General features: G+C 45.5%; 1 protein-coding gene across 3 annotated transcripts in view; it reads left to right on the top strand.

The window, feature by feature from the left end:
• LOC119174986 (transmembrane protein 135) overlaps positions 1-24,029 on the top strand; it is a 41,022-nt gene that overhangs the window by 14,925 nt on the left and 2,068 nt on the right. For all 3 annotated transcript variants that reach the window (XM_075894868.1, XM_075894867.1, XM_037426145.2), the window contains 3 exons: positions 1,252-1,392; positions 21,608-21,706; positions 23,093-23,160. In XM_075894868.1, coding sequence (XP_075750983.1) covers positions 1,252-1,392; positions 21,608-21,706; positions 23,093-23,160 — 308 coding nt within the window. The remainder of the gene's footprint in view (positions 1-1,251; positions 1,393-21,607; positions 21,707-23,092; positions 23,161-24,029) is intronic.

Below are 24,029 nucleotides of genomic sequence, written 5' to 3'. Positions count from 1 at the left end.
TTCAGCTGCCGTCACCAGTAGCGAACACAAAATTCACGACTCCAAAGGGCCTACCGGCGGTCCTGTTGCCGTTGTTTAGTGCATCATCAATCACTTTCAACTTTAAAGCAGCCGTGTAGCTTCAGTATCGCCCCATAACATGATAAGATGATGGACGCAACATACAAAACACTCCTCAACGCGCACTTGCCACTTTGGCTTGTCTTGAATTGGATTGAATCTCCGTGCAATAATAGTGCGCCCGATGCTTAAGAGATGGCATCAGATGGTGCACGCTATCATCATCTACGGCTGGAACGAGCAGACGACGTTATTGCGGCAATTTTCAGGGGTGCGATCATTACTCGAGGGAAAAAAAATCGTATTTTTGTTGTGTGGTGTGGGGGGTGCGAGAATTACGCGAGTAAATACGGTATTAGACCTCATGTAAACTTCTTTACAGCTGGTTTTACTGCAGTTTACGAGTGTTATGCCATGACAATACCTATCCAGGAAATATCAGCAGTGCCACTAATTTCCACTTTAGGGTTAAATGAATATATTACCCTCACTATTTACCTTCATATCAATTAATCATTTTTGAAGTTTAAAAGCTTGTTGTATGGGCTTATATGCTCTAACTGTTTTGTAGTAAATTTCAAAACGCAATATACTTTACCAGCTATTACTTGCATCCTACTGAAATTTACTATTCAAAGTTGCTTCCACTTCACTTTGAATGAACTAAGAAGAATGGCATTCGTGCATGCTTTCTTTCTATTAAAAAAATGCATAGCAGGTCAGTCGAGTCATAAAAAATATGCTTATTGCTATTTTATAACATGTGATACACACTATCCAAGCTATTTGATTTGAAATTATTTGATCAAATCACTATTTGCTTTGAACATGAAATTAAGTACTCATACATCTTAGCTCTTACTCAGGATTACTGGAGAAAGTTGCATTAGCGACTGTACAGTGTGACATGCTATTTGTTTGGAAACTGAGAGAATTAAGCATTTTGTTGGTTGTTCTCACTTGTTTCCAAGTGCATTATGCATACCTTACTCTGTTCTACATTCAATGTTTTCTTGTGTTTCAAAGGTTCAAAATTGTTTCAGATTTTGTGTGTTTCAAGTTTCAAAATTGGAGGCATACAAAGGGTAGTGGACAAAAAGGGTCGTTTTTCTTGTCTGTTCTGTTCCCACGCCGAGTGTTTTGTTGTTGCAGGCCTGTGGCACAACCTTCTCCCACTTTTTCCTATTTCAGGGCTGTCGCTGCCTCCTGCGCTACTACTGTGGCTATGAGAGACCCTGGCAGGTGTTTGCCTCTGGCCTTGTGGCTGGGCTCAGCATGGCTGTCAGCCCCAACACAACCCTTTCACTCTACCTCACCTGGAAGCTTATCGAGGTGTGTGAAGGAGCAGCACTGCTAAGCCTGGAAACTCTGGCTGTATCACGTAGCGTGTCATAACAGCTAGGAGAAGCTACAGAAACTGCTTGCTGTTATTCAATTCACGATTACTTTACAAATCAGGTATGCTAGGCTTACCAGTATTATTAATCCAGGACCATGATGTACGATATATGATAGGCTTGTGCAAATATTCGAATACTTCGAATAATTGAACGAATAACGCAGTATTTAGTGGTGAGAATGCCCTCCAGCATTTTGAAGCAGCCATTGAAACAGGCAAAATCTGTGTATGGAGCAGCTTCCTCTTTCACTTTCACTTTATTTCCTTAAAGGCCCCCGAGTGGGGGCATTAAATAGGGGTGGGTGTACAGTAAGGATACATGATACATGACCATTCAGGATGAGAGGTGCACTTTTACAGCATCAATGAAAGCATCTGGGTTGGTGGTGGCGACGATGGCGTAGGGAAGGCCATTCCAGTGTACGATAGTGCGTGGGAAAAAAGAAGACGAGTAGGTGAGAGTACAAGTTTGAGGACGAGCAATGGCCTGTACGAAGGGATATGCGAGCAGGCGGTGAGATGTAAGGTGGCTGATTGAGTGAACTGTAATACATTTTGTGAAACAGGGATAGGCTGGCAGTGCGACAGCGACAAGAAAGGGTGGGCAGGCCAGTTGCCGCCTTTAATGAGGATACACTAACGTTATTGGAATATGATGAGTGAATCAACCTGATGGTGCGATTCTGCACCATTTCTAATGCGTCTATGAGATAAGATTTATGAGGATTCCAGATTGCGGACGCGTACTCAAGTTTTGGTCGAATTAAAGATTTGTATGCGATGAGTTTAACGTGAGGAGGAGAGCTGCGTAAATGACGCCCGAGAAAGCCTAGGGTTTTGTTACTGGATGAGATGACGTTGGACACATGCGGAAACCAATTGAGATCTTTGGAGATAGTTACACTGAGATATTCGAAGGTACTAACAGATTCAATAGGAGTGCTAGCAATTTTGTACGGATAGAGGAAAGGGCTTCGCGAGCGGGTGACAGACATTAATTTACATTTACTGGGATTCATGACCATCAGCCAGCGATCGCACCAATTCAGGATTTTCGATAAACTGCTCTGCAACACAGCCTGGTCGGAGGTATTTCTTATTGACTGGTAAATAACGCAGTCATCTGCGAACATACGAATAGAGCAAGTAACTTCCAATAGCAGATCATTGATATATATATCAGGAACAATAGGGGACCCAGCACGGAACCTTGGGGGACGCCGGAGGATACAGGGACGGGGTTAGAGGCTACGTTATTGATACACACACACTGAGACCGATTAGTAAGAAATTCTTTAAGTCATTGTATGACATCTGAATGCAAACCTAAGTGGGAAAGTTTTAACAGCAAGCGTGGATGTGGTACCTTGTCGAAGGCTTTAGCGTAGTCAAGGAATATTGCGTCTACCTGTATATTAGAGTTCATGTTGGAATGCAGATCATGAATAAAAAGAGCGAGCTGTGTTTCACAGGACAGACCTTTGCGAAAACCATGCTGTGATGAATGGAAAAAGCTGTTGGAATCGAGGAAGTTCATGATGTTAGTGTAGATGATATGTTCCATGATTTTACATGGTATGCTGGTTATGGAAATGGGCCGGTAATTTAATGGTGAAACTCTGTTACCTGACTTGTAGACGGGAACGACCTTCCCCACTTTCCATTCGTTCGGTAGAGTGCCTGATGATAGAGACTGCGAGAACAAGGTTAAGACTGCGGCAGAAATATGTTTAGTGTTTTTTAGAAGTTTAGAAGTGACGTCATAAACACCTGCGGACAAAGAAACCTTTAGCTTTTCAATCAGTGATGCGACGCCTTCGGCTGAGAAATTTATAGCCGGCATTATTGACATTATAGGGGTAGGGCACTCAGGTAAGGGGGCGTCTGATTCGGCTGTGAAAACGGATGAAATAGCGGCGTTGAATGTATTAGTGCACTCAGAATCTGAAAGGATATCACCCTGATCCGTATAGGTACGGATAGAGCGGTTGGGCTGAGGGTTAATGATCTGCCAGAATTTATGGGGGTTATCGGTTATCATGCGGGGAAGGTCCGTGTGAAAAAAGGAATGTTTACGTTGACGAACTTCTGCGAGGTATGCGCGTTCAGCTTGATAGTATCTGTCCCACGAGTGGTCATTTAGTTTAAACTTCGCGTTACGAAAGAGCCGCTTCTTTTTGTTCTCAAGTGTTTTAAGGTTTTTGGTATACCATGGCTTATGACGATTAGAAGGAATAGTGGTGACTGGAATATATTTGTCCGCCAAAAACATTAATCTTGCCCTGAAAATCTGACCAGTTCTGTTGCACAGAGCGATTGTGAAATGTCGACTCGTAGGACCGATAAAATTCATGCAGTTCGTCGTTTATGGCCGAGTAGTTAACTTTATTGTAAAGGCGAATATTTTTGCTGGGGAATGGTGAAAAAGTGGTTTGAGGGAAAATGTGGCATGAATTACTTTATGGTCAATGAGGGTGGCGATTTGGGCTTGTTGGTATGGTTGCATGATGATAGATGGTAGCGCAGACAACGGACACGGACAAGAGAAGGCACATAGACACAACACAGCGCTAACTTTCAACAACAGTTTATTACACGCAGATCCCCGTGGTGTATGCGATCCACCACGCCAACGTCGCACGTGCGTAGCTCTAAAAACCATCAAATATAACCAACGCGCATGTTCCAATACTTTACAATTTTATATTTTTCAAACTTTTTCTGCTTTTTCTTTCTTCCTTTTATCCCGTGCGCTACCACAACCCTATCGCGAATACATGTAATCAAGTTCCTTATCTGTCAACACCACTGATGGGCTGCTCACACACGTGTCACCTAGCGCTGCAATTTTGCCGGCCTCCAATACCAATCGCGTCATCTCGTGCCTACTTCTGTTGATTATAACCGTTTCCTTGAATTTCGGTGTGCAATTACATCTCTGGCAATGAAGGGAAAGAAAACCATCAGGAACTGACATGTCGCCTTAGAAGACGACATTAACGAAGTGCGCGCGGCGGCACTGGCGCGGTGGCACGAGCGCGGGCCTGGCGTCGAACGCTGGCCAGGAGTGACTCCAACGCCTGGGCTACGCTTTTGAACTTGTTCACGTTTCCTGTCCTTTAATAAATCGTCTACAGTCACAAGCGGCTGTACAGACGTAACAGTTGGCGACGAGGAAGACTGGATCGACTCATCGGCACTCCACCGACGTCAAGGAAATAACATGGCGACGCCCGACTTCGGTCGGCTACCCGAATTCAGCGGCAGCCCCAGCTCCTGGAGATCCTGGTATGGGAGGCTACAGTTCTTCTTCGAGGCTAACGAGATTACAGACGCATCGAAGAAACGTGCTCATCTGCTAACGCTGTGCGGGGAACAGACTTATGACATCGTCTGCGCCCTCGTTCAACCCAAGCAGCCCAACCAAGTGAGCTACGAGGACATAGTCAAGATGCTCAAGGCTCACTTCGATCCACAACCGTCTGAAGTCTTCTGCAGGGCACGATTCCAGCGACGTGACCAAAAGCACGACGAAACGGTCAGTGATTACGTCACGGCGCTCAAGAAGCTAGCAGCAGATTGCAATTTCGGGACAAGCGCAGACACGGCAGCGAATCCGACAATGCTGCCTATGGACGTCATGCTGCGTGATCGTTTCGTTTGCGGTCTTCGGAACGAGCAGGTCCAGCAACGGCTCTTCGCAGAAAAGGACTTGACGTTCAAGAAAGCTTTCGACCTTGCACTGCGAGCTGAAAACGCCATCGAAGACCAGAAACGCGTGAAAACCGAATTTAAAGAGTTTCACGAATCCTGCATAAGCACATGCAAGATAGACAACCAAGGTCACTCTAGTGCCTCTGCCCAAAAGAAGAAACAACGCTGTTGGCGTTGTAACGCGCTACATAATCCGGACACTTGCAAGTTCCAGACAGTCTCCTGCAACTACTGCAAGAAACGAGGACACATTGAAAAAGCCTGTCTGAAAAAGCGGAAAGAAGCAAAAACGAGCAACAGCATCGAATATCCCCAACAAGGAACTTCGACAGCTGCCTCAGCACCAGTGACGACTCAGCAGGACTCATCAGACGTGGCCCTTTACGAGCTCAACACCGTAACCAACGCGTCCAGCACACAGAAGGTCATGACTCGGCTACGCGTACATGGCAAGTTCTTGGATTTTGAAGTCGACTCGGGTGCAGCCTGCACACTCATCAGTGAGGTCACGTTCAAAGCTACGTGGACAGAGGATCGACCACGGCTTCAGACCGACAACATTCTCCTACGCACATGGTCAGGACAGTCTCTTCGAGTTCTCGGATGTGCAACGGTGATTGTTACGCGCGGAAACAAGACCATGACACTACCACTTGTTGTCATCAAGGGAGCAGGTTGTAACCTCCTTGGACGAAACTGGTTTCCTCACCTGGGTATACAGATCACGGGCATCAATGATGTATCCGGCGATGAACTTGTTTCGAAGCTTCTCGACAAGTACCAATCTGTATTCGACGAGGACATATCAGGACACATCGGTCCAGCGGTACAACTAGACCTCGTGGAAGGAGCGAAACCAAAGTTCCTAAAAGCACGGCCGGTTCCTTTCGCGCTCCGGTCAGCTGTAGAAGCAGAATTGGATCGACTGCAAAGTCAAGGCATAATCGAGCCAGCACAGCATTCGGATTGGGCAACGCCTCTCGTACTGGTTCGAAAGAAAAATGGCTCGTTGCGAATATGCGGCGACTACCGTTGCACAGTGAACCAGGTATCAAAGAAGGCAGACTACCCACTTCCCTCAACTGATGAAGTGCTCAGCCACTTGAGGGGAGGCAAGGTCTTCAGCACCCTGGATTTAGCACAAGCGTACCAGCAACTTCACGTGACGCCAGAGACAGCAGAGATATTGACCCTGAACACGCTGAAGGGACTATACAGGGTCAAGAGATTGCCTTTCGGAATTTCTGCAGCCCCAGCCATTTTTCAACGTTTTATGGAGACAATGCTGTCAGGCATCACAGGCGTGTGCGCATACCTAGATGACGTGATCATCAGTGGGAAAGACGCCACGGAACACGCCGAGAGACTGGAAGAAGTGCTGAAGAGGCTACGAAACTACAATCTGCGCCTCGGAAAAAACAAGTGCTGCTTTGCGGTGCGACAAGTTTTCTTTCTGGGACACCGAATCGACGAGACAGGCGTCCACACAAACGAAGAGAAAGTTCGAGCCATAACGGACGCTCCAGCACCAAACTGCAAACAAGCGCTTCAATCATTTCTCGGAATGCTGGCTTTCTACGACAGATTCTTGAAGAACAGGGCAACAGTTGCCAGCTGCCTATACCAGCTTCTTCAGAAGGACGCCACGTGGAGATGGGAGACAAAGCATCAAGAAGCCTTTGACAAGCTTAAGGCATTGCTGCTCAGTCAGACCGTACTGGCACACTACGACGAACAGAAGGAGCTTCTTGTCTCTTGTGATGCTTCACCATATGGCATAGGAGCTGTTCTGTCTCAACGTGATGACCAGAATAGAGAGGCGCCAATCGCTTTTGCATCTCGGACGCTAGGGCCGGCAGAACGCAATTATGCTCAATTGGACAGAGAAGGCCTTGCTGTGGTATTTGCAGCCCACAAGTTCCACAAGTATATTGCGGGAAGAAAGGTGACTTTCGTCACTGATCACCAACCACTGCTCGGCATACTGGGTCCACAAAAGCCAACGGCTCAAGTCCTTTCTCCACGGATGACCAGATGGTGCATCAAGTTATCGGCGTATGACTACAGCATAATCTACAGGCGTGGCGAGAACCATCAAAACGCGGATGCGTTGAGCCGTTTGCCATTACAAGAACGTCTCGATGAACCCTGGCCTCCAGGTGACGTACTATTGTTCGAAGCTTTATCGAGACCTCCGTTGACTGCTGCCGAGATAGCACGCCTGACACAACAAGACAGCATCATGCAGAGGTTGTACAAGGCAGTGCAGGATGGTACAGTGGAGAAACTCACTGGAGATGAGTTTGCTCCTTACCGACGACGAGCGACCGCACTAGCACTACATCGCGAGTGCATCACACTTGGATCCCGAGTGATCATACCGAGCTCAGCACGAGCCCGTGTTCTGGCACTTCTGCATGCTGGTCACAGAGGCATGGTAGCCATGAAGAAGTGCGCAAGGAGCTACGTATGGTGGCCCGGAATGGACAAGGTGATCGAGGAAACGGTGCGACAGTGCCGTGAATGCCAAGCAACGCAAAAGAGCCCACCCAAAGCTCCTATTCCTACGTGGGACCGTCCCCAGACAGCATGGAACACGGTGCACGTTGACTTCGCGGGGCCACTACTCGGACGCACCTACTTGGTTGTTGTGGACGCATACACAAAGTGGGTGGAAGTCCGGCACGTGACACAAGCAACATCCGCGGCTGTAATCGACGTGCTCCGAAGCCTCTTTGCAACGTTCGGCATTCCCCGAAAGGTCATCTCCGACAACGGAAAAGCATTCATCTCCAACGAGATCAAGCAGTTCTATGCGTCGAACGGCATACAGGCTGCAACCTCACCAGCATATCATCCGGCAACAAACGGCCAGGCAGAACGCTATGTGGCGGAGCTGAAAAGAGCGCTGTTGAAAGATGCAGACAAGTCCATACAGTGCCGACTTGCAAGATTTCTGTATCGGCAGCACACGACAATACACACTACCACAGGTATGACACCGGCGAGAGCGATGTTCGGACGAGAATTGCTCTGCCCTCTCGATCTTCTTAAGCGGGAGACGAATAAGCGAAGTCCTGAGAGCCAGGAGGCATTGCAAAAATCACGCCGCTTCGCTATAGGGGATAGAGTGCTTATCCGGCAGTTTTTGAAAAAGCCAGATTGGATTGAAGGCGAAATACTGCGCCGCGTCGGACCACGATCCTGGCTTGTAAAAAGCGACCAAGGAAAGGTTCGGCGTCACCTCAATCACATGAGGAAAACGAGTCAGACCAGACAAACAACCCAATCGCGGACAGATTGGAGCGCAGCTGACGATCTCTTGGACGCAACGCCAGAAGAGACACCATCGAGCTCAGCTGCTCAACCGCCTGACTCGCCCGAGATGCAAGATCACACTCCCTCGCAACCGTCGACGTCACAGGCAGTGGCCACTCGGCAACTGCGACCACCAGAGGTTAGGCGACCTCCAGACCGCTATGGAGACTTCGTCTAAGGGAGGAAGAGTGACATGTCGCCTTAGAAGACGACATTAACGAAGTGCGCGCGGCGGCACTGGCGCGGTGGCACGAGCGCGGGCCTGGCGTCGAACGCTGGCCAGGAGTGACTCCAACGCCTGGGCTACGCTTTTGAACTTGTTCACGTTTCCTGTCCTTTAATAAATCGTCTACAGTCACAAGCGGCTGTACAGACGTAACAGGAACAACACTATTTACTTTGTTATTGTGCTCGCGCAAGCGATCGTTTATGCATCTACTGGTCTGACCGATATAACACTTTCCACAAGTAAGTGGAATGAGGTATACAACACACATGATGCACTCAACAAATAGGTTTCTATGTTTCTTTTGGCATACATTTGATTTTCCCTTGTCTGGTCTTGTGCTTCTGCAAAGACTCACCAACTTATTGGGTGCCGAGAAAACTACGTTAGTGCCACATTTTTCCGCAATCTTTTTTATCCTGTGAGAAACCTTATGCATGTATGGAATTACGGCAAAATTTTCCTTTCTTGAGCTCGCCCTATCCATCGCTTCACATCTTTTCTCCAGCACTTTTCTGTGCAATCCTTCTGCAACGGACACAACGAGGCTCTTGGGGTACCCGGCATTGCTTAGCCTCGAGACCTGTTGTCTGAAGCTTTCATTCATGAGGCACCGGCAGGACTTCTTTAGTGCCTCACTCAAGCACATCTTCGCAATGCCTCGTTTTACCAGTTTAGTATGCGCTGAGTGAAACTGTAGTAAAGGCTTACTTGCTCTGGGCTCATAACACCAGCATGTCTTTTCATCTGAGAATTGAAAGTTAATGTCAAGAAATCTGAGCCTTCCGTCACATGGCATTTCAAAAGTCACTTCAAGTGGGTTAAGACTCTCACGAAAAACGCTACACACGCTACTACATTGAGTAGTAAAATCTGCAGTTCTGTCATTGATAAACACTAAAAAGTCATCGACGTACCTAAATACGTGCACAACATTGTATTCATTTAGGCGTCCTGATAGCCTCCTGTCCATTTCAGCCAAAAACAAGTTACTTAAAACTGGTGCTAAGCACGAGCCAATGCATACTCCTTGTTTTTGCAGATACAGGTTACCATTGTTTTCAATAAACGTTGACGACAAGTAAAACCTCAGTAATTCTAAGAAATTGTCGACGGACGTACCTGCTTGTGAGCTAAATCTAACGGCACCGTACTCATCGATGCATTCGCCAACACTTGTCAATACTGCTGATTGTGGCAGAGAATAGTACAGATCTTTTATGTCAGCCGAAAACGCTTTTAACCCTATGTTTTTTCGTTCCCTGACGAAACTTATCACCTGTTCCGAATTTTTTGTCAGGAAGGGGTCATTTATGTCAAGCAAGTTTAATGTTCTTTGCAGATACACAGCTACAGCTTTTTGCCACGTGTCCTTCTCCGACACTATCACTCTGAACGGTACTCCTTCCTTATGCGTTTTAGCACTAAAGAACACATCCAGACTGTCATTTTTACTCTTTCTGATACCGCTAACCACACCTTCTAGATTCATCCTCTTACAAAGTTCTATTGCTTTTCCCCTCACTTTTTCAATCGAAATACCTTTCTTTTCGCTGAAAACTGCCGTAATAGCACTTTTAGCCTTTTCTTTAAATTCATCATGCGAGAAAACCGCAAACCCTCCTTCTTTATCGACTGGAAGTACACTTAGAGCATGCTGTGTCAAGTAAGTTTCCACGCGTTTGAGAGGCAAACTGCGGCATGGAGGCCTACACAATTTTAAAGCGTCCACACCTTCGTTGATGATTCTGGTGGCTTGATCCTCGGGAACCCGCTTCGACACTTGACGTACAATTGATACGAGTTCCGGCTTGTTCTTTTGAGGTTGCACGGCAAACTTTGGCCCAAGTCCCAATACTTCTAGTACAAAGTCCGGTAGGCAGATGCCTTCTGCCACATGCACGTTGGAGGTTGCACTCACGCGCACTTTGTCCACCAAATCACGTAACAGTCGTATTTGAAGCTTCCAGTGGAATTCTATCATTTGGTCTGCCAGACGTAGATGCTTTCGAAAGTGAATCTCCGCTGCATATGGCTCGTAAGTTCGATGCATCTGCGCCCGTAGGTAGGCTCTGAAAATGCGTACCTGTCGAAGCCATTCTGAGCGCTGAATTTTCATGATCCTCGTTCTGTGCCCATCTGAAGGGGTACACCCTCCGAAGAGCGCTCGAACATCCTCTGGTAGAATCTTGTTCCTTATGGAAAAGCTGAGCGTTCTTGCCTTGCACACGGCGTTGACGATGAGGGCTACAACACCCGAAGGATCTCGCAGTACATGAACGAAAGAGCCCGTTGAACGAGAAATGAAGTCAATGAGGGTGGCGATTTGGGCTTGTTGGTATGGTTGCATGATGATAGATGGTAGCGCAGACAACGGACACGGACAAGAGAAGGCACATAGACACAACACAGCGCTAACTTTCAACAACAGTTTATTACACGCAGATCCCCGTGGTGTATGCGATCCACCACGCCAACGTCGCACGTGCGTAGCTCTAAAAACCATCAAATATAACCAACGCGCATGTTCCAATACTTTACAATTTTATATTTTTCAAACTTTTTCTGCTTTTTCTTTCTTCCTTTTATCCCGTGCGCTACCACAACCCTATCGCGAATACATGTAATCAAGTTCCTTATCTGTCAACACCACTGATGGGCTGCTCACACACGTGTCACCTAGCGCTGCAATTTTGCCGGCCTCCAATACCAATCGCGTCATCTCGTGCCTACTTCTGTTGATTATAACCGTTTCCTTGAATTTCGGTGTGCAATTACATCTCTGGCAATGAAGGGAAAGAAAACCATCAGGAACAACACTATTTACTTTGTTATTGTGCTCGCGCAAGCGATCGTTTATGCATCTACTGGTCTGACCGATATAACACTTTCCACAAGTAAGTGGAATGAGGTATACAACACACATGATGCACTCAACAAATAGGTTTCTATGTTTCTTTTGGCATACATTTGATTTTCCCTTGTCTGGTCTTGTGCTTCTGCAAAGACTCACCAACTTATTGGGTGCCGAGAAAACTACGTTAGTGCCACATTTTTCCGCAATCTTTTTTATCCTGTGAGAAACCTTATGCATGTATGGAATTACGGCAAAATTTTCCTTTCTTGAGCTCGCCCTATCCATCGCTTCACATCTTTTCTCCAGCACTTTTCTGTGCAATCCTTCTGCAACGGACACAACGAGGCTCTTGGGGTACCCGGCATTGCTTAGCCTCGAGACCTGTTGTCTGAAGCTTTCATTCATGAGGCACCGGCAGGACTTCTTTAGTGCCTCACTCAAGCACATCTTCGCAATGCCTCGTTTTACCAGTTTAGTATGCGCTGAGTGAAACTGTAGTAAAGGCTTACTTGCTCTGGGCTCATAACACCAGCATGTCTTTTCATCTGAGAATTGAAAGTTAATGTCAAGAAATCTGAGCCTTCCGTCACATGGCATTTCAAAAGTCACTTCAAGTGGGTTAAGACTCTCACGAAAAACGCTACACACGCTACTACATTGAGTAGTAAAATCTGCAGTTCTGTCATTGATAAACACTAAAAAGTCATCGACGTACCTAAATACGTGCACAACATTGTATTCATTTAGGCGTCCTGATAGCCTCCTGTCCATTTCAGCCAAAAACAAGTTACTTAAAACTGGTGCTAAGCACGAGCCAATGCATACTCCTTGTTTTTGCAGATACAGGTTACCATTGTTTTCAATAAACGTTGACGACAAGTAAAACCTCAGTAATTCTAAGAAATTGTCGACGGACGTACCTGCTTGTGAGCTAAATCTAACGGCACCGTACTCATCGATGCATTCGCCAACACTTGTCAATACTGCTGATTGTGGCAGAGAATAGTACAGATCTTTTATGTCAGCCGAAAACGCTTTTAACCCTATGTTTTTTCGTTCCCTGACGAAACTTATCACCTGTTCCGAATTTTTTGTCAGGAAGGGGTCATTTATGTCAAGCAAGTTTAATGTTCTTTGCAGATACACAGCTACAGCTTTTTGCCACGTGTCCTTCTCCGACACTATCACTCTGAACGGTACTCCTTCCTTATGCGTTTTAGCACTAAAGAACACATCCAGACTGTCATTTTTACTCTTTCTGATACCGCTAACCACACCTTCTAGATTCATCCTCTTACAAAGTTCTATTGCTTTTCCCCTCACTTTTTCAATCGAAATACCTTTCTTTTCGCTGAAAACTGCCGTAATAGCACTTTTAGCCTTTTCTTTAAATTCATCATGCGAGAAAACCGCAAACCCTCCTTCTTTATCGACTGGAAGTACACTTAGAGCATGCTGTGTCAAGTAAGTTTCCACGCGTTTGAGAGGCAAACTGCGGCATGGAGGCCTACACAATTTTAAAGCGTCCACACCTTCGTTGATGATTCTGGTGGCTTGATCCTCGGGAACCCGCTTCGACACTTGACGTACAATTGATACGAGTTCCGGCTTGTTCTTTTGAGGTTGCACGGCAAACTTTGGCCCAAGTCCCAATACTTCTAGTACAAAGTCCGGTAGGCAGATGCCTTCTGCCACATGCACGTTGGAGGTTGCACTCACGCGCACTTTGTCCACCAAATCACGTAACAGTCGTATTTGAAGCTTCCAGTGGAATTCTATCATTTGGTCTGCCAGACGTAGATGCTTTCGAAAGTGAATCTCCGCTGCATATGGCTCGTAAGTTCGATGCATCTGCGCCCGTAGGTAGGCTCTGAAAATGCGTACCTGTCGAAGCCATTCTGAGCGCTGAATTTTCATGATCCTCGTTCTGTGCCCATCTGAAGGGGTACACCCTCCGAAGAGCGCTCGAACATCCTCTGGTAGAATCTTGTTCCTTATGGAAAAGCTGAGCGTTCTTGCCTTGCACACGGCGTTGACGATGAGGGCTACAACACCCGAAGGATCTCGCAGTACATGAACGAAAGAGCCCGTTGAACGAGAAATGAAGTCAATGAGGGTGGCGATTTGGGCTTGTTGGTATGGTTGCATGATGATAGATGGTAGCGCAGACAACGGACACGGACAAGAGAAGGCACATAGACACAACACAGCGCTAACTTTCAACAACAGTTTATTACACGCAGATCCCCGTGGTGTATGCGATCCACCACGCCAACGTCGCACGTGCGTAGCTCTAAAAACCATCAAATATAACCAACGCGCATGTTCCAATACTTTACAATTTTATATTTTTCAAACTTTTTCTGCTTTTTCTTTCTTCCTTTTATCCCGTGCGCTACCACAACCCTATCGCGAATACATGTAATCAAGTTCCTTATCTGTCAACACCACTGATGGGCTGCTCACACACGTGTCACCTAGCGCTGCAATTTTGCCGGCCTCCAATACCAATCGCGTCATCTCGTGCCTACTTCTGTTGATTATAACCGTTTCCTTGAATTTCGGTGTGCAATTACATCTCTGGCAATGAAGGGAAAGAAAACCATCAGGAACAACACTATTTACTTTGTTATTGTGCTCGCGCAAGCGATCGTTTATGCATCTACTGGTCTGACCGATATAACACTTTCCACAAGTAAGTGGAATGAGGTATACAACACACATGATGCACTCAACAAATAGGTTTCTATGTTTCTTTTGGCATACATTTGATTTTCCCTTGTCTGGTCTTGTGCTTCTGCAAAGACTCACCAACTTATTGGGTGCCGAGAAAACTACGTTAGTGCCACATTTTTCCGCAATCTTTTTTATCCTGTGAGAAACCTTATGCATGTATGGAATTACGGCAAAATTTTCCTTTCTTGAGCTCGCCCTATCCATCGCTTCACATCTTTTCTCCAGCACTTTTCTGTGCAATCCTTCTGCAACGGACACAACGAGGCTCTTGGGGTACCCGGCATTGCTTAGCCTCGAGACCTGTTGTCTGAAGCTTTCATTCATGAGGCACCGGCAGGACTTCTTTAGTGCCTCACTCAAGCACATCTTCGCAATGCCTCGTTTTACCAGTTTAGTATGCGCTGAGTGAAACTGTAGTAAAGGCTTACTTGCTCTGGGCTCATAACACCAGCATGTCTTTTCATCTGAGAATTGAAAGTTAATGTCAAGAAATCTGAGCCTTCCGTCACATGGCATTTCAAAAGTCACTTCAAGTGGGTTAAGACTCTCACGAAAAACGCTACACACGCTACTACATTGAGTAGTAAAATCTGCAGTTCTGTCATTGATAAACACTAAAAAGTCATCGACGTACCTAAATACGTGCACAACATTGTATTCATTTAGGCGTCCTGATAGCCTCCTGTCCATTTCAGCCAAAAACAAGTTACTTAAAACTGGTGCTAAGCACGAGCCAATGCATACTCCTTGTTTTTGCAGATACAGGTTACCATTGTTTTCAATAAACGTTGACGACAAGTAAAACCTCAGTAATTCTAAGAAATTGTCGACGGACGTACCTGCTTGTGAGCTAAATCTAACGGCACCGTACTCATCGATGCATTCGCCAACACTTGTCAATACTGCTGATTGTGGCAGAGAATAGTACAGATCTTTTATGTCAGCCGAAAACGCTTTTAACCCTATGTTTTTTCGTTCCCTGACGAAACTTATCACCTGTTCCGAATTTTTTGTCAGGAAGGGGTCATTTATGTCAAGCAAGTTTAATGTTCTTTGCAGATACACAGCTACAGCTTTTTGCCACGTGTCCTTCTCCGACACTATCACTCTGAACGGTACTCCTTCCTTATGCGTTTTAGCACTAAAGAACACATCCAGACTGTCATTTTTACTCTTTCTGATACCGCTAACCACACCTTCTAGATTCATCCTCTTACAAAGTTCTATTGCTTTTCCCCTCACTTTTTCAATCGAAATACCTTTCTTTTCGCTGAAAACTGCCGTAATAGCACTTTTAGCCTTTTCTTTAAATTCATCATGCGAGAAAACCGCAAACCCTCCTTCTTTATCGACTGGAAGTACACTTAGAGCATGCTGTGTCAAGTAAGTTTCCACGCGTTTGAGAGGCAAACTGCGGCATGGAGGCCTACACAATTTTAAAGCGTCCACACCTTCGTTGATGATTCTGGTGGCTTGATCCTCGGGAACCCGCTTCGACACTTGACGTACAATTGATACGAGTTCCGGCTTGTTCTTTTGAGGTTGCACGGCAAACTTTGGCCCAAGTCCCAATACTTCTAGTACAAAGTCCGGTAGGCAGATGCCTTCTGCCACATGCACGTTGGAGGTTGCACTCACGCGCACTTTGTCCACCAAATCACGTAACAGTCGTATTTGAAGCTTCCAGTGGAATTCTATCATTTGGTCTGCCAGACGTAGATGCTTTCGAAAGTGAATCTCCGCTGCATATGGCTCGTAAGTTCGATGCATCTGCGCCCGTAGGTAGGCTCTGAAAATGCGTACCTGTCGAAGCCATTCTGAGCGCTGAATTTTCATGATCCTCGTTCTGTGCCCATCTGAAGGGGTACACCCTCCGAAGAGCGCTCGAACATCCTCAGGTAGAATCTTGTTCCTTATGGAAAAGCTGAGCGTTCTTGCCTTGCACACGGCGTTGACGATGAGGGCTACAACACCCGAAGGATCTCGCAGTACATGAACGAAAGAGCCCGTTGAACGAGAAATGAAGTCAATGAGGGTGGCGATTTGGGCTTGTTGGTATGGTTGCATGATGATAGATGGTAGCGCAGACAACGGACACGGACAAGAGAAGGCACATAGACACAACACAGCGCTAACTTTCAACAACAGTTTATTACACGCAGATCCCCGTGGTGTATGCGATCCACCACGCCAACGTCGCACGTGCGTAGCTCTAAAAACCATCAAATATAACCAACGCGCATGTTCCAATACTTTACAATTTTATATTTTTCAAACTTTTTCTGCTTTTTCTTTCTTCCTTTTATCCCGTGCGCTACCACAACCCTATCGCGAATACATGTAATCAAGTTCCTTATCTGTCAACACCACTGATGGGCTGCTCACACACGTGTCACCTAGCGCTGCAATTTTGCCGGCCTCCAATACCAATCGCGTCATCTCGTGCCTACTTCTGTTGATTATAACCGTTTCCTTGAATTTCGGTGTGCAATTACATCTCTGGCAATGAAGGGAAAGAAAACCATCAGGAACAACACTATTTACTTTGTTATTGTGCTCGCGCAAGCGATCGTTTATGCATCTACTGGTCTGACCGATATAACACTTTCCACAAGTAAGTGGAATGAGGTATACAACACACATGATGCACTCAACAAATAGGTTTCTATGTTTCTTTTGGCATACATTTGATTTTCCCTTGTCTGGTCTTGTGCTTCTGCAAAGACTCACCAACTTATTGGGTGCCGAGAAAACTACGTTAGTGCCACATTTTTCCGCAATCTTTTTTATCCTGTGAGAAACCTTATGCATGTATGGAATTACGGCAAAATTTTCCTTTCTTGAGCTCGCCCTATCCATCGCTTCACATGGCTTTGGCTGAAATGGACAGGAGGCTATCAGGACGCCTAAATGAATACAATGTTGTGCACGTATTTAGGTACGTCGATGACTTTTTAGTGTTTATCAATGACAGAACTGCAGATTTTACTACTCAATGTAGTAGCGTGTGTAGCGTTTTTCGTGAGAGTCTTAACCCACTTGAAGTGACTTTTGAAATGCCATGTGACGGAAGGCTCAGATTTCTTGACATTAACTTTCAATTCTCAGATGAAAAGACATGCTGGTGTTATGAGCCCAGAGCAAGTAAGCCTTTACTACAGTTTCACTCAGCGCATACTAAACTGGTAAAACGAGGCATTGCGAAGATGTGCTTGAGTGAGGCACTAAAGAAGTCCTGCCGGTGCCTCATGAATGAAAGCTTCAGACAACAGGTCTCGAGGCTAAGCAATGCCGGGTACCCCAAGAGCCTCGTTGTGTCCGTTGCAGAAGGATTGCACAGAAAAGTGCTGGAGAAAAGATGTGAAGCGATGGATAGGGCGAGCTCAAGAAAGGAAAATTTTGCCGTAATTCCATACATGCATAAGGTTTCTCACAGGATAAAAAAAGATTGCGGAAAAATGTGGCACTAACGTAGTTTTCTCGGCACCCAATAAGTTGGTGAGTCTTTGCAGAAGCACAAGACCAGACAAGGGAAAATCAAATGTATGCCAAAAGAAACATAGAAACCTATTTGTTGAGTGCATCATGTGTGTTGTATACCTCATTCCACTTACTTGTGGAAAGTGTTATATCGGTCAGACCAGTAGATGCATAAACGATCGCTTGCGCGAGCACAATAACAAAGTAAATAGTGTTGTTCCTGATGGTTTTCTTTCCCTTCATTGCCAGAGATGTAATTGCACACCGAAATTCAAGGAAACGGTTATAATCAACAGAAGTAGGCACGAGATGACGCGATTGGTATTGGAGGCCGGCAAAATTGCAGCGCTAGGTGACACGTGTGTGAGCAGCCCATCAGTGGTGTTGACAGATAAGGAACTTGATTACATGTATTCGCGATAGGGTTGTGGTAGCGCACGGGATAAAAGGAAGAAAGAAAAAGCAGAAAAAGTTTGAAAAATATAAAATTGTAAAGTATTGGAACATGCGCGTTGGTTATATTTGATGGTTTTTAGAGCTACGCACGTGCGACGTTGGCGTGGTGGATCGCATACACCACGGGGATCTGCGTGTAATAAACTGTTGTTGAAAGTTAGCGCTGTGTTGTGTCTATGTGCCTTCTCTTGTCCGTGTCCGTTGTCTGCGCTACCATCTATCATCATACTTTATGGTCGCTTATTTCTTTAAGGTAACTAATTGATGACATGAATTCGGGATGCGATGTCAGAATAAGGTCAAGCGTGTGGGCACAATCTACCGTGACACGAGTTGGTTCTTTTATCAGTTGGGTCAGATTATGGTTAAGGCAGAAGTCCAGAAATTCAGCAGCCTCCGAGTTACCTGTAGCTCATTGCATTGAAGACCAATCAATACTGGGGTAATTAAAGTCACCAAAAAGCAAGATGCATGGATTGGGGTGCCACTTGGCTAAATCACCCAAATATTGTTAAGTTTGCTGGGAAAATTTAAATGATGAGTAGGGGGCCTGTAGCACACACCAAGAATAATAGATGAAGGTTCGGTACGGCAGATCAGCCACAGAATTTCGAGGTCACTTGATATATTGACAGGGCAACAGGATAGTTCAGTAAGAACAGCGATTAATACCCCACCCCCTCTGCCACCGTGCCTGTCTTTTCGAAAAATATCAAAGTTGGGAAAGTTGTTCAAAATTTCAGCATCAGCGATTTCACTGGAAAGCCATGTTTCGGTTAGTACAATTACATTACTATCGGATGATGACACCAGATTTGACACTACTTCTCGTTTTGGAAGGAAGCTGTGAATGTTAGCGAAGATAACCGAGAGTGAAACGGTGGCACGGGGCATGCGAATAAGGTGGCTGCGCGGTTGACGGGCGTGACGAGTTAGCTATAGTTGTTCTTGCACGCTTTGTGATGCTTCATCAAAGAAGAAGCGTCGTGGGCCGATGTGTAGCGTTTTATATCGAAGTGAGTAAGGCACAGACTCGTTTTTGCAAAGGCGACAAGGTGTTTACGTGCATTTTCTACCCGTTGCGAAAAGTCCTCCCCAATGCCGTATGTGGTACCTTTCAACTTGCGAGCGTTAGTAAGGATCGCCTCTTTCGTCTTAAAGGCAGAAAATCTGACAATTATGGGATGATTACGGCCAGAGGTATGTCAACCCAAGCGGTGCGCTCTTTCTATTTCTTGTGTGTCAATTGTTAAATTCAGTAGTTCGGAGCAAAGTTGAATGATCGCTTCTTCAGGGTGTGCACGCGATTCAGATGAAGAATTGGGGATACCATAAAAAATCAGGTTGTTGCGGCGGGACCGATGTTCGGCATCATCAGAACGGCTTTCTAAAAGAAAAACACGATACACAGTTTTGGTGTTGTCAGTCTGTACGGTTCCAAGCTTCTGCCGCAAGTGCTTGATGTGTTCACAACTCGCTTCCACAGAAGCCACACGCTTAGTGAGCTCGGCGATAGTGTTATTCGTGGCAACAAGTTGTGCCTTAATGTCTTTAATTTCTGTAATGACAGTTGCTTGACCGGCAGTTAGCTGACGCAGCTCGGCGAGAATCGCCGCATTATCGGGTCTTGGGTTCGACTCGATATCACCCGCGACTATCAGCAAGGAACGCACGACAGCTCCACACTCACAACAACGGCGCTCCACACTCTGCGTTTAGAGTGTGGAGCGCCACATGACAGCTCCACACTCACGGCGCTCCTCACTCTGTGTTTAGAGCGCGCATGGGCTTTCCATGGCACACACCGAGGAAGAAAATTTAGCTTTATATTGTTTATTGTTCTCTCAGTTTACCTGATCATCTATACAAAAGCAGGAAGCCCACAAAATAAGCACAAAAATAAACAAAAGTAGGATTATGTACAGAAGCGGTGACATAAGATAGTGAAGGATATTGCACCAAGCTAGATGCAGCATGAAGTTCATAGCATGTTAGTGCTATAAACTTCACACAAACACGATATCATACACTTTAGGGTTAAATTAATTAAGAGCTCGTTACAGTGAAACCTCTTTGAAACGTACATATATTTCGAGAACGCTCCTAACTACGCACTAAACATATAGTATGCATTTACCACCAAGTATATAAGCGTGTTTAGGAAGAGGGGAGGGGGGGAAGCAAAGTTTTGTGGCAGTGCCTCCTCCCTATTATGTCAATGTATGCGGCTGGCTTTACCCCTCCTCGCCCCCAGTGTCGCTCCCCCCTCCTTCCCGTGCACACACCTATGACCAAGTACCAATTTGCATTTCTTTACATTCGCCATCACCGCTCAAAAAGGAATAAATACAGTGCCACAGCAAATATTGCCTAAAATGTTCATATATGATTAGCATTCTCGTACTACCGTCCGATGGCACGCGGTGGCGACACCAAAGAGCATTTTAAAACTGCTGCAAAGTCCGGGATACGCAGCCAATGCAGACTGACATATCCATCAAACGGGCATAATCGGCGGTCCACGATAAGTGTGCACAGATATCTGCTACTCAGCGAAATCCTACAGTTTTCTTAGACGTGGTACGATTGCACTGAGCCAATCTTCTACTCGCTAGTTGCATGCAGCGCTCCGCCTACTTGGCGTACACACTGTGCCGAGCTGCTTGCACCCGCTTCGCTTCAGACCGTGCACATTAGCGGCACTGCACAAAGATTAAGGCGGCACCGATCGATGCCTCGGCACACGCCAGACATGTCGATTTTTGTCGCTAATAAGTCATACTGGAGCGCTCTTCGGTGGTCGCCACATCCCCTTCGTTTTTTGCCACTGGTTGCCACAAAAGGCACTGTCACAATTGCGCAGAAGCCGGAATAATCGATGGGTCGATTCTGTGGTTTTGCAGAAGCGCAAGTACACAAGATGGCGACCATCACGTAACATCCATTTGGGATGCGTGCTGTCACCAGTATTTTCGGTTCCGAAACCGCCTTGTGGCGTCGCAATGCCACAAATTAGACAGAAAAAAATAATACTGTAGCACCTGACAAGGTGCTACCTAGTTGTGCTACTTCTACCGAAGATGCACCAACGAACTCAATAGCAAGGATGTAATACTTTGCCTCGTGAAATCTTGCATAAATTCTGTTTTCTAAGCCACAGGAACATGCAGCTTCAGTTATGACTTCACATTTTTTGAGACATTGATATGGGACGTAGCTTAACAATTGTTCGGACAGAAGTTAATCAGTGTACTCAGCGTATAGTGTATAGTTTAAACACAGCGTATAGTGTATAGTTTGTTTTTTTTATGCTGTTTCCTGGGTTTTATGTTACACCAGTTCTGATGCCTTCATTTTCTAGGTGCTCTACTGCCAAGCAGCAACGAAAGGCTATGCACCCACATTAGCATGGGGTCCTGAACTGCTGTTTGCTCTTGGATGTGGAGTCATGATGTTCTGTGTAAGTTACAGCCTTGCTCAATGCCACGCATGCATTGCAGTACAGAATAGACTAGAGCAGTGGTTCTCAACCATGGATGTGTTGGGACCCCTTGTAGACTGGTGGAAGTGACGGGGTACCCCTTGCAGCGGAGGGTAGGGAGGGGGCGTATGTAGGTAAATTAACACAACTACAGTGTGAAACAGGCGCATTTTATTGCTACCGAAAATGTAAAAAAAAAAAAATGGGTGAGGGTTTTGCAGATCATAAAAAATGGCTTCGCAGACCTCCATTTGAGAACCACTGTACTAGAGCATTCACTCGAAGCTATACAGTGTAGTCTGTTAAGCTGGACACTCTCGAAATAAGCACTCAATATTGTAACGGGGTCGTGACGCAGACGAAGGGAGCAGACTGGGTGTTCGTATAAACTGTTTATTGGGTCGAACTTGTGGCCACGTAAAAGGAAAGTCAGCGAGACACTAGAACTGATAGCGGTGAACAGATCATCCGCCGTCGATCAACTTTTTCATTTGCATTTATTCCAGCCTTATCACTGGTCTTCGCGCAAGCTCTGGAATAATCTTAAATGTTCGCCTCTTGTGGGTAATATTAACAGAACGATCTACAATGATTTCAAACCTTTTCAAACAATGAGGTGCGCTTTGTGCTGAGCATTCCTGATGCAAGCTTTGTGGGCAAAAACTGAATCAAAGAAAAGCGAGAATAAGAAACATTTGTGGCCATATCCATTGCTGATTCAACTATGTTTCCTCACTGTAAAAAAAACACAGTGTTGAAAACTGCCAACTGTAGCACTAATGCATTTATTTCAAAGCACATTTTGAGGCTATGTTTCGTGTAAATGGAGCTAGGCACTAACTTCTACATGGGTTGCATATAGTGCGCTTACCAAGTGCTGTATGTGCCCAGCAAAACCATAATGAAAAAAAAAAGTGCTCTGTGGTGCAACAAAAGTAAGTTCACAGCTTTGCCATGCTTGAGCCAATCCCAGGATGATGGCTTCTTGGTTGTTTTGTGGGAGTTGTGGCTTCAAAACTTGTGTAGATGCTTTTGAAGAGTTTATGCTGAAACAGTGCAAGTGGACAAGACAAAGCACTGCTCTGCCATTTTCATGTTACTTGCTTGCAATAGACAAGTGTCATATCATTGAAATTTCATGCAAGTGCACTTTGTCGTAAATATATGCCAGGAATCATAAATTGGCATGCTTACTCCCATTCACTGTCAGGTGCGACATGTAGATCTTTAGTGAGTGACAACGAGGCTGACTGCTGGTATGTAAATGCAATTGCCCGAGAGTGGGAGCAGTCTTTTCACAAATTCATGTTCTCCAGTAGGAGTATGGCTGTTATAGTAATTGCTATGTTTCCTCTTGTCTTTCAGGCTGTGGTGGAGCCACACAACATGCGTCCATCATATGCAAAATTCCTCAACGACATGACAGGTGATCGGTAAGTCAGCCTTGATTTTCTTTACCTAGATGCACATCCTGTTTACAGTTAAAATAATAGTTGGTCCCTAACAAGCGCCCAACTTAGAGGGCCCTAACAAGCGACGATGACTAATCAAAGCAGAACCTTAAAGCATGGCGCAAATATGATGAACTTCTCTCGGTGCAAATGTTGTACAGTGTTCCTATATACTATTATTTCTAGCTTGCTTGATACACTCATTGTGAGCTAGCTGTGAGTCGACACACCTCCAGTGAAATGAGTGTATTTGGCTGGTATACTGTAGAACCACACTCATTTACTTTGGGAAAATCATAGTCCCACACTTTACTTCACGCAGACCAGTAGTGTTCTAACCCCTTAAGTGCTTTGAACGAGCAGAACTCGTCCTAGCAAAATAGGTACTTTTCTTTAGTATTCAGGAGGAGAAGCATGCTTTTGCAGCTTACATCGTGTGTCATCCACAAGATGGCAGTATTTGCTCAAGGATTTAGTTTTCTCTTGTGGCAGGAACCCAGTTTCGTATGAAAAAACTGTGTGCGGTGACGGCAGTCCATGCATAACTGGCTGGGAAGACAAAAAACAATCCATTTGTTTTCATAATCTTCTTTGAGATGTGATGATTCGAGTACAGATAATTATCTTGTGTCCGTAAGTGGGGATAACGGTGAATTGAGTAGCGCTCTGGTGATGATGACGCAAACATTGCAAGGGCCCGCCACTGAAGCCGCTTTGCGTTATTTCATGTTTTTTTGAAATTTTACACCCAGCCCCAAGTGAAACAAACCAGGAGTGCTTAGCCTACACAATAGAAGAAAAAAAGGTTGTGGCATCTGTAACTGTCTTGTTTATAAGATTTTCATTTTCAT

Source organism: Rhipicephalus microplus, chromosome 5, assembly GCF_043290135.1.
Source record: "Rhipicephalus microplus isolate Deutch F79 chromosome 5, USDA_Rmic, whole genome shotgun sequence".
In the NCBI taxonomy this organism is placed as follows: domain Eukaryota; kingdom Metazoa; phylum Arthropoda; class Arachnida; order Ixodida; family Ixodidae; genus Rhipicephalus; species Rhipicephalus microplus.
The sequence above is the reverse complement of the archived record's forward strand: the minus strand, read 5'-3'. Positions and strand labels throughout refer to the sequence as shown.